Raw genomic sequence first — 11,531 nt, 5'->3', positions numbered from 1 at the left:
GTGGTAGCATGTGAAAGGGAACTTGAAGAGCAGGAGAGATGGTATCAGCCTGCAGGGACATACTGTATTAATGGGATGACAGGGGACTCCCTCTGGCCAGCACAGTGACAGGGAGCACTTCAGTACCATAATTCACTAACTGCTGTCCCCCTGAAGGCACTGTTTAATGTAATAGGTACAGTACTGTAATGTGTACCGGTAAATGGTACTGTACTTTACCGCGCTGTCCACTGTCTGATGTCCCCACTGCTGCACCGCTGTCCCTATAGATGTTTTAATGCAACTAATCGATTAATCGAAAAAATAATCAGGCAACTAATTGATTATGAAAATAATCGTTAGCTGCAGCCCTAATATATATATATATATATATATATATACATACAAACATACATACAGTATAAAATATATTTGAGTACAGTGTTGCATGACCGAGTAATTATGAAACTGTCACAGCAATAAAAAATGGCCTGGTAATTAATAGGTATATATATAGTCTGGTACCCAAGTGAAAACCAACTTTCTCTAACTAACTGGTGACTAATGCTGGTCACACACATTACACCAACTCTTTTCACATTCACCAACCACTATGTAGTGTGAAACTGTACGTGATTGGCTATAGATTGTTTAGGTAGGACCATACATTACTTTGGTGCAATCACCACCTTACTAACCACTGTAAAAAAACAAAAAAAAACACAGGTTGGTGGTCTCCATTGTCTGGTGCACTATTTATAATCAGCCTAGTTTTTCCAGCATGTGCGCATACCAGGTACACGCACAATGCTTGTGATCGCACTTATTATTTGGTGCAGATCATAGGCGAAATGCACAGAGCTGGTCAGAGTGACCTGTTGTGGCTGTCCAACAGGAAGTGAAGGGAAATCTACCCAATAGGACACTTTTAAATTTAAAAAACAGACACGGATTAGGAATCCTTCCCTATTTTAGCATAACCTAAAAAAAAAAAGTTTTGCCTTCCGTTCTTAATAAAACCTGAGGCCTGCTTTTTAAAGGAGAACTATGAGCTGAGTGATTTTCACTCAACCTCATAGTTCTAGCCGACCGGTGACAATGAGACTGTCACAGGTCGGCTCAATTGATCGGGAAGTGAGCAAACACATACCGGCGCTCGCTCACTTATCGATCATGTCCCTGTAGAGAGCCGTGATTGTCACTCACGGCTCCCTGCAGGGATTCCCCCTCCCCTCCAGCGCTGACTGGCGGAATGGATGGGTGAAGGGGCGGGTACAGCTGGCTCTGCCTCTATATAGGCAGAGCCAGCTGTCAATCACAAAGCTGGGTGGATCTCGACAGTAATATCGGGATCCGTCCTTGCTGCAGCGGTCCCTGTATAGCTTGCGGTATACCGAGCTTTGGGTCACGGGAGGACGCTAGTTTATGTCCTCCCGTGACCCTGAGAACTATGGGGAAAAACACTTACCCCATAGTTCTCTAATATACAACTAGGGTTGTCACCTGTCCCGAATTCATCTGGACAGTCTTGGTTTTGAGTCCTGTATGTAACGTGTCTGGGTTTCAGCTAGCCTGAAATAAAGAAACAGCACATACAGGACTCAAAACCCAGACTGTCCAGATGAACCCGGGACAGGTGGCATTGGCAACCCTATATACAACAGACGCTGGAATGTGTAGGTACTTCGTTTAGAAAAATGATGTACAGGTGACCTAACCCTCTTACAATCATTATACGGTTTTTCTAGCTCTACAAGGATAGCTTGTCTTCCTGCCTAGGTTAAACCATGCCCTCTCCATTCTGGTCACAACAAATCTCTGACCCCTTTCCGACATGGTTACGTCACCCCCCTTATAGTTCTAGCAAACAACGCGACTTTCCAGTATTTCAGCCTCACTAGCAGGAACAACCTCTTCATGTCCTTAGGAGAATGACGACATCCCCACATGACACGTTCCTCACACACACTATTAGACCCGCCCCCATTCGTGACGTCCCCGCGTTTGATTGACCGTTTCACTGAAAAACCCTGAGGTGTGTACAACCTCCGCCGGCGGCGCCGCCCACCTGCTGCATGCAGCGTAAGAGGAGGGGCTCCGTTGCTGCTGGGAGTGGTCGGCGTGTAGTCAGGAGGAAAGGGGGGCGTGTCTGACGTGCAGAACAACACGGGTGTGCTCGGAATCGTCGTGGTGCTGATGAGTGAGTGAGCCGGACATGGGGTGGGCGTGGAGTGTGCGGGGAGGCGTGGCTACGTGTCTGGCGGAGAAGGGTGGTTGAGCCGGGGTGCCGCTCTTGCGCTGGTGTCACTTCTAGCGCCTGGTGCTCTCGGAGACACCGACAGAGCCTTCCTATAGTGCTGTTATTACAAGTCCCGGGCCGTTCATTAAGGAAGGCAGACACCGTGTGACACCGCTTCGGTTTTCCGCTGTGGATCCTGCTACGTCCATGTCTTGCTCTGTGAGCCATCGCTGACACTTGTCACTGGTCTCCCCGGACGCCGAACCGCAGCTCGCCCACACAGGAGAGGAGGAGGCGGAGGATTTCATATTACTGCTTGCTGTGGTCACCCCCCGGTTATGGCCGTCCTGGATCTGGCCCTACAGGGACTCGCCATCTTCGGCGTCATCCTTTTCTTCTTCATATGGTTCATGCATTTCTTATCCATTATTTACACGTGAGTAACCAGATCGCCTTCTGTATGTCAGATGGAGGGGTCACACCCCCTGCTAATCTGGAGAGTGCCTGTGCATTCCCCCCATCGTGTAGATCTCATCTCCCTAGGCTTCTCTATGTCTGTCATCAGTGTATAACCTCCATACCCAAGATCAGCAGTTCTCTATCCCCAGAGGAACCCTTAATGATCTTCAAGTCTCAGGGAACCCCTGCTAAAATTAATTGATTCATAATTCGTTAGTGGGGAGAATGGCCCTTACATTGGTGGTCATTAGGCAGTGGGAAGAATGACTTCTATTTCACTGGTGGACATTGCGATGGGGTTATGAATGATCCCCTTCCTTGCATTGGTGGTCGGGGTTATGAATGATCCCCCTTCCTTGCATTGGTGGTCAGGGGTATGAATGGCCCCCCTTCCTTGCATTGGTGGTCAGGGGTATGAATGGCCCCCCTTCCTTGCATTGGTGGTCAGGGGTATGAATGGCCCCCCCCCCCTTGCATTGGTGGTCATGGGTATGAATGGCCCCCCTTCCTCGCATTGGTGGTCAGGGGTATGAATGAACCCACCCCCCCTGCATTGGTGGTCAGGGGTATGAATGAACCCCTCCCTGCATTGGTGTTCAGGGGTATGAATTGACCCCACCCCTGCATTGGTTTGGGCCGGAACGTTGACCCCCTTGCATTGGGGCTGGAACATTGACCCCCTTGCACAGGCCTGGAAGAATTACCATCTTTACAGTGATGTTTTAGACTGCCACCCTTACAGTGATGTTTAGAATGCCACCCTTACAGATGGCTTTAAAAAATATATATTTGAGCTATGCTGCTGGCTCTACCAAATGGTGTTGAACCTGGGACCATGCAGGCACCATCAGATTGGAGGTCACTCAGCCACAGCCCGAGGAACACTGGTTGAGAATGGCTGCTCTAGATACCGGATCTTATCATCGCACATCTGCCCATACCTATTCAATGCAGTGCTGGTAAATCATTCCATGTACCTTGCAATGAAAACCTGCAAAAGCAGTCTTCTCCATCTACTGTAAATCGGAGATGGGGTAGGGGCTCCTGAATGAAGCAATCCTTGGTAGATCGCCTAGGCTAATGGACCATCCTTTGCCTGACAACCTGCCTAAGCTATTTTGACAGGTATATGAACCCCACATCTCCTGTATGCCTTTGCCATTCATACCCCTGACCATGCCTTTGCAAAATGATTGGCTTTGTACAGTGTCTAGACACAGACACGTGGCTGTATCATGAATTGTCTTGTATGTGCTTTTAACATGGGTATCCTTGCTCCGGCTATATGGACAAATGTGCTATTGATAGCTGTGCTGCTTTGAATGGTATGGATTTTTTAGAATGGCGAGAGGAAGAAGCTGCTTACAGGAAGGGGGGGGGGGGGGGGGAGTATTCTCTTGCTGTCATGCTTCTGCTATTGACATTTGAAGTGTCTGCTCAAGCAGTTTAGAGGCAGGAACATCTAGGCCTCCTCTTTACCCTAATCTGTAGGTCCATTTATAGCCCCATTGATACTACACATTTTTAAGTGCCTGAACCATTGCGGTTGCTTGAAAGGGTATATTTATTCCGGTAGAAAGAAGGATAACCTATGAATTGAATTATAGCTGAATGCCACAGATGTGCCCAAAATACATGCCATCTATGACTTTGATGTTATATAATCTCTTTGTGATAGGCCCATCTGCATCAGACTGCAGAGTATTCAGTACACAATACTACCGTTGTCCAGGCTACACTGTTCTGTGTATGCGGACCGTGAAAATCCGGATGTGATGGCAACAATGTATATGTTGGAGAAATATGTGTGTGTGACTGAGTGTGTTTAAACTTGCTGCAATGTTAATTCAGCATAATAAATGTTGTTCTTGTTGAGGAAAACTGCTGAGCATCCTAGTTTTTAGCTCATTATTGTCTCCCATGATAATTCATAATTACCTTTTTACCCTTTGCGCTCTTTGGAAAAGTAATTGCTACAATAAGATAATTAAACTTTGTACCGCATCAGCAGATCACACGGAATTTTATGCAATAGTGTTTGTGACCAGCTAGCGGGATCTATGTTGGTATGTCACACGTAAGGCATTTTTGTAATCAGATTGTAGCGCAAAAACAGAGCAAATGTGTATTTTCAAGCGTTTCCTATTGAGTGTATGGGGCCAAAACAAGCTGTAATATGCCCCCAAAAAAGCTCCTGTACTTTTTCCAGCAACAGGAATTTTGCTTATTGCGACAAAAAGCTCAATTGTGAACAGGGCCATACAAATGAATAGGTTTTTTTTGGGGGGGGGGGGTTGGGGGCATATTTTTTTGAGCGTTTTCTAGGGCAAAAAAGTGCTACAAAACACTCGGAGGAGGATTTATCAAAATCTAGAACAGCTGTGCATGGCAACCAATCAGCTTCTTTCATTTTCAAATCTTAACTGAAGAGAGAAGCTGATTGATTGCCATGGGCAACTGCTCCAGTTTTGATGACTTCCCCTCAGTGTGAACCAGGCTTTAATGATCTCTCTGGCCAATGTCACTTTTCCTCTTCTTTTTTTTTTTCTGAACAAGGAGCTAAATTGCAGGTTTTCATCTGTATTTCACAGAAGTATATGCTCATGTTAATGATTCAAGACTCTTATTTACATGCTTGTGCACAAATTTGGGTTATTCAGCTCTGATCTTTTAAGAATACCAAAGTGTATCTGAAGCCAACACTTTAATATTATTAGTTTGGGATAGTGTGAGAAGGTATGGCAACTCTGTTAAAGCAAAAACAAAAAAAACTTATCTGTATCCCCTCTGGGATATTCTCAATCTCTAGTTAGGCCCCATTCACACCAGGGCGGCAGCGGTTCAGCCCGATTTCTGAAAGGGCATTTTAAAAAAATCACTTTCCAGCGCTAAAACGCAATGAAAAACTTGCTGATCAGCGCCTTTCCATGGACATTTATATGGAAAACGAGCTGATCAGCGCTGAAAAAGTAGCTCAAGGAGCATTCTGGGCAGCAGGCGGATTGAAACGCGCGCATTTGCGTGAACGGGCCCCATAGGAATAAATGTGTTTTTATGTGTGAAAAATCAGTGCGACTGAACCCCCCCTGGTGTGAACGGGGACTCATCCTGTCATCCAGACTGTGATGTGATGGAAAGAAATATAACAAGGTCTGGTCACCGAAAAAAAGGGAACGTTTTCTAGTGAGGGACACTTCTGGTGACCACTGTCTTTAAGTGACCCTAAACTCAGGAGTTCTCCTTTTAAAAAAGGTACTTGAATGCATTTTTAAGATCGAACTATGAGGTGAGTGATTTACTCATACCCATAGTTCGAGCCGACGTGTGGCATTGAAAGTGTCACACGTCGGCTCTGTTGATTGGGAAGTGAGCAAAAACATACCACTGATCCATTCACTTCCTGGTTGTCTCCCTGCAGAGTGCGGTGTCTCAGGCACCGCTCCCCGCAGGGATTCTCTCCTCCCAGTACTGACTGGAGGGACGAATGGGGAGGGGCAGGCATAGCTGGCTCTGCCTCTAGATTGACAGCGGGCTCTGTCTATCAGCCAGTGGGCCAGTAAACTAAACATGAGATTGTAGTCCATCACAGGAGTGAGCTTGGAGCTGTGACTATTTTACAACACACACACGGACCATGGGGAACAGAAGTATCCACCCTCCACAAGGAAGGACAGAGTCAGTATGAATTCAGAGATGATTTGAGGATCTACAGCCAAATTCTACACAGACAAGATACATTTTTGTTACTAGTTAAGGTACGTGAATGCATGTTTAAGATTTAATGCCTGAGTTTAGTGTCACTTTAAGGTGGTCATGCAGTGCTCAAACTCCAGCTAAATCAGAAGAAAATTCAAACAGTGTGTGGTCTTGTTGGCACCACTCCATTAGACAAAAGTAGTTTTTTGAATCAACTTTTGTTAAAGGAGCTGGCCTGAAAATTGTCGGCAGTGACTGCAGCCAATCAGCTGTGGGCCTCGGTTTGTCGGAATACAATAGGCGGCAGGGGGGATTTCCCCCACTTGCTTTTTCCATTGTGGATCGGGAAGGGGGAGTTGTGTGTTTTTTTGTTTTTTTTTCTTAAGCCCATAACTTGTAAAAAAACTACCAGCGCATAGCTACTATTTGATGGAATTTCTATTTGTATTATTGGATGGATTTCATCCTCCCTCCTATTAAGTCTATGGGGCATAAAGTGTCAAAAAACAAATATTACCCAATTTGACACAAACCGCAAGAAAAAAACCCCTAAGGCTGGGTTCACACCTAGGCGTATCGAATATGCGCGTTTGTCGCGCGATTCGCGGTTAAAAAAAACGCACGTTTCCAAGGGCTACTTGGCTGTATCCCAATGGAAACGTGCGACAAAAACGCCCCAAAGAAGCTCCTGAACTTCTTTTGGGCGTAAGGCGTTTTGTAGCGCGTTCATACGGCCTGTAATACGCCCAGGTGTGAACCATACCCATGGGAAATAGTGGGATTTCGGTGTTTGAGCGTTTTGCAGAGCGTAGGAACGCGCTACAAAACGCCCAGGTGTGAACCGGGCCTAAAGCTTGTCATACATTGCTAAAATTTTGGCCAGTGCCTGCTGACTCACTTAAAATTCGAGCACGAGCAGTGTGTGTGGCCGTGTCGGCACCCCTCCATTCAACAAAAGTCAATATTTCAATTGTCTTCTGTCGAGGGGGCGAGCTGAAAATTCTTGGTCAGCCAATCAGCTGCAATTGCTCTTTGGGTATTCTGACAGTAGGACAGCCACCACTGTCAGAATACAACGGATCAGTGATGGTGGTGATTCTCTTATCCACGCTGTTTAGCTTGGATTGGAGAACCCTGCGGTTTAATAGGGGTTTTAAGATTGTCCTACACTATCAATTGGTTTGATTATGACTTGTTGAAGGTTGTCTTTTTGATAATCATGTATCCTGCTACCTCGTGTGTCCTCATAGATTTTAAGTCCGTAGAACCAGCTGTCCTAGTTTGGTTGACTGTGAATAGTACACAGCAGAGGTGGGGCGTTTGTTACCCAGCAACTGTAAACCTAATATAATTACGGTAGGAAGGCTTCTATGGTATTGTCAGATGTATCCAAGGACAACTGATGCAGAAGGCTAACACCTGTATTGTCTGCACAAATCACTAAACTACCAATTGAGAAAGCCACATCTGTTCTGCTCTTTGGTGACTCGTTGATATCCCAATGGACCTCCAGTACTAGCATTAATGAGATCATTGATGCCATTTTTGCCTTGTGTTGCGGCTCCCTGTCTTGCACATGTTCAAATAACATCATTTTGGGTTCTGGGTGAATTTGGATACAGTGCAATTTTCTGCAGTGTAATTTGTCACAGGATTTTTAATCTGGTGACATTAGCAGCAGCTGAGCTGTATTATTCTCCTAGAGATTTGTTTGTTCGGTTGCAAAAAAATGCTAAAGTTCACTTGACAGCTTTCCTTGAAGCTTGTTTCCTTCTGTTTTAACAGATCTTGGGAACAATGCTTTCCTTCTGCTGAAGTGCTTGTGCAACCTTAGAAGGCTTGGGTCAGCCATTTACCCCAGCTGCAGTGGCATAAGGTTCGAGGCAAAACTGATTTCCGATCTTGAAATGTTTGCGGACTGTTCTGTGTTTAAACGTAAACGTTGGTGATGCACATTTTTAGATCTTGGCTTGTAAGCTCTCACGGGCAGGGCCCTTTTTATTGTAAAGCGCTGCACAAACTTGCTATATAAATTCTGTATAATAATAATAATCCTGCACTGTTGCAGCTCCCTAATTTCCTTTGGCATCACTTGACAGATGAAACAACATCTTGAATGCCATAGCACTGAGTTTTTAAAAGTAAACCTGCCACAAATGGATCAAATTCAGACTGAACGCACGATGGCCGGTTAGCACAGACGGGTACAATGCTAATGTGCTGGGATTGGCATTGCACTGTTTACCTTTTTTTTTTTTGTTAGAACTTTATTGAACTGTCATGAGTGACATTTTCATGAACTACTGTCAGCACAGTGCAATGCAGTTCTACCTCGTTGCACCACATTACACTGCATGCCGTACTTTTTTCAGCACGAGCCCCATTGAGAACCAAGCAGATTTAAAATAAAGCAAATTGCCTTGTCTGTGCATTGGGGCCGTGCTGGAAAAAGCAGCCCCAGTGCAGCTGGTGTTCATTGATGAAACCGTTACATAAGCTAAATTTACCTTCAGTGATACCCGCTTGTCAAAACCATTTTGTAGATACAGTTATAGGCAGCAAAAGTCTATGGAGATTTCTGGTTTTCCCACAAAAGCTTGCCTTGATTCCATCTCTGTGCTCATCTATTGGCTAGGCTCCCACTTTGAGGGCTTGTTCACACCATCTCTGGATCATGTCCAGACCAGAATAGTTTGTTTCCGGACCAAAAAAAGCATCCCAATGTATCCCTATGGAATTTTTGGGCTCTGTTTTGGTCAAGAGAAAAAAAAAATATTGATGGCCTCTCTTTCTCTGGTCCAGAACGCACTGGAACACATGTAAATGCATCAAAAACGCCCTCTGAAACGCTCTGGAATGCAGCTAGAAGCCCATTTTAAGCAAAAAAAAGCATTGCACTGCGTCAGCAGATCTGCTCCAGATCTGGTCTGGAGATGGTGTGAACATAGCTTAAGGGCTTGTTCACACCACTTAGTGCGTTCTAGCGCGGTTAGCTGCTGGAACACACTGTATCTCATACTAAACTCACCCCTGCGTTCTGGGGTGGGAGGGAACGTGCCAATTGCTGCACGCACTATCTTTGTGATCGCACTAGACTGGAATGCAGGCATTGTTGTGCCACGCCTTCCAGTGTGCTGGAACACGCTGTAGGTTTTGGTACACGTTCTTTAAGGCATGCCCCTAAACCTCGCACCCCCAACCCCCCTAACAGCACCCATCCCCCCCCGCGGCTCTAACTCACTCAGCCAGCGGTGCAGGATCGCAGCCAGACTCCGTGTTCACTGCAGGGGGCGGGGCGTGTGACTCACCCTGCACCGCCCCTTTGTCCACGGGGTTGTTACGCCACTGCATCGGGCATAGCGGCCGCGCGGGCTGAACACAATCAGGCTGATTGTGTTCGGCCCGACATGCCCTATGGCCAGTCCAGCCCTGGCGGGGGGGCACACGGGGGGGCAAGCATTAACCTAGAGGGGGCAATTGCCCCCCCTCGCCCCCCTGTAGCGACGCCACTGGCTGTAGGTGGTGTGAACAAGCCCTAAAGGACCAAAAAAGGATTCAGTTGGGGGCGTCAATTAGTCATTTTTACAGGACTAATTGGGATACTGCATCGCATCATCTGCCTGTACCAGTCATAATTTTGACATGCACTTTTCACAAGATAGTAACCTCTACTTATACATTTTTTATTATATACTCTGTGACAGTTGAAGGCTACGGTTAGGGCCTGTTCACACATACTGTGAGGTGCTGTTTTGTACCACACTGAATCAATGCAGGTCACCACATGACACATAGAAAACAATTGTTTTGTATGTGCCACATTGCTTCACAAGCTGGTGTGATGGACGGTGCACTGCAGTACAATAAAATGCAAACCTGGTGCATTTTGTCACAGTGCGCTGGATGCCACTGCAGTATGCTGCTGTGTGGGGACTTGAAACGAGTATGCACTCCACATAAAGTTTTTAAAAGAAAAAAATATGTAAACAATGATAGCTTTGGCAGTGTGTGATACAATGCACACTGGTAGTGCTGCCACAACCCACTAGCCTGTGCGCTAAAATGCAGCATTTTAACGGATGGCTAGTGTGAACAAGCCCTTAAAGGGACCCTTGTCGTGTTAGTATATTTGTTTTAATCCAAGGCACTCCAGTAAAAGAACTTTGAAAATCTTAATTTTCCAGATGGCTCCTCCCATTACAGGATATAGCAGTGACATAGGCATCATAGGAAGGTAGGAACAAGTGAGAGCTGGGGGGAACCAGGAGGTAGGCACTCAGTTGATCTAAGTATTTCTTGCCTCTGTTATGTTGTGTTCCTTTTCATGAGGAATGTGTTCACTGTGATTCTTCTCATCTAGACTGTCTTGAACTTGTCACGACAGAAATATTGGAAATTATTTGATTTGCTGTTGTGTGTGTGGTGTGTCTTTTTGTTTTGTTTTTTTCTTTCTGTAAGGTTGTCCTTGCTTCACTGCTCATATATTCAATCAGTAAATTTGGGACTCCTTACATGCATGCTTATTTCCAGTCTGAGACGTATCCAGCATTGTATGCAAAGATAATTATGACTACCCAGGAGAGTGATTAAAAAGAAACATGGAAAGGCAGTGTTCCTATCTTGACAGGTTCCCTTTTAAAATACTCTGACAAGCTGACCACTTTCGGTGGTCTGGTGTTCAGTTTGGAATTTTCTTTCTTAAACAAAGTGCTGATAGAAAATCATTAGAACACTGTCCCCAAAATATTTAAGAAAAGTTATTTAATGTATGAAAAGATGGCTAGTTTATCTGTTCCCCATGTAATGGGTACAAGGAAAGAAATCAAAAGGTGATATAGTGACCAACCATGGCAGTGATTTAAGGGTCTGCTTATAAAGCATCAGACACCAGATTCACCCTTTATTTCCCAGTGAATTATTATGCTGTAAAAGGCACTTTTATCTCTTCAAAAAAGATTTGTCAGCATTTTCAAAGCAAATACTGGTTTCTGTAACGTTTTCCAATATTGTATAGAAGAGAATGTTGGATTAGCTACAGCGATGCTGGTATTTCCAATTGCTGTCAAATGCTATCAATACTGATGAATGGCAGCAATCTAAGAAGTTTAAAAATACAAAAATACCTGGATTTGTGTAATTTTTCTTTTTTTAACCCAAT

At 45.2% G+C, this 11,531-nt stretch overlaps 1 protein-coding gene across 1 annotated transcript in view; it reads left to right on the top strand.

The window, feature by feature from the left end:
• The first annotated feature begins 2,392 nt into the window (after window positions 1-2,392).
• The window catches only part of UGCG (UDP-glucose ceramide glucosyltransferase), a 57,625-nt gene continuing 48,486 nt past the window's right edge, over window positions 2,393-11,531 (top strand). The window contains exon 1 of the mRNA XM_018569952.1: window positions 2,393-2,654. Coding sequence (XP_018425454.1) covers window positions 2,557-2,654 — 98 coding nt within the window. The 5' untranslated portion in view covers window positions 2,393-2,556. The remainder of the gene's footprint in view (window positions 2,655-11,531) is intronic.

Source organism: Nanorana parkeri, unplaced genomic scaffold (assembly GCF_000935625.1).
Source record: "Nanorana parkeri isolate BGI_ZX_2015 unplaced genomic scaffold, ASM93562v1 scaffold1432, whole genome shotgun sequence".
Lineage (NCBI taxonomy): Eukaryota > Metazoa > Chordata > Amphibia > Anura > Dicroglossidae > Nanorana > Nanorana parkeri.
Note: the sequence above shows the minus strand (reverse complement) of the source record. Positions and strands in the feature narration are given on the sequence as shown.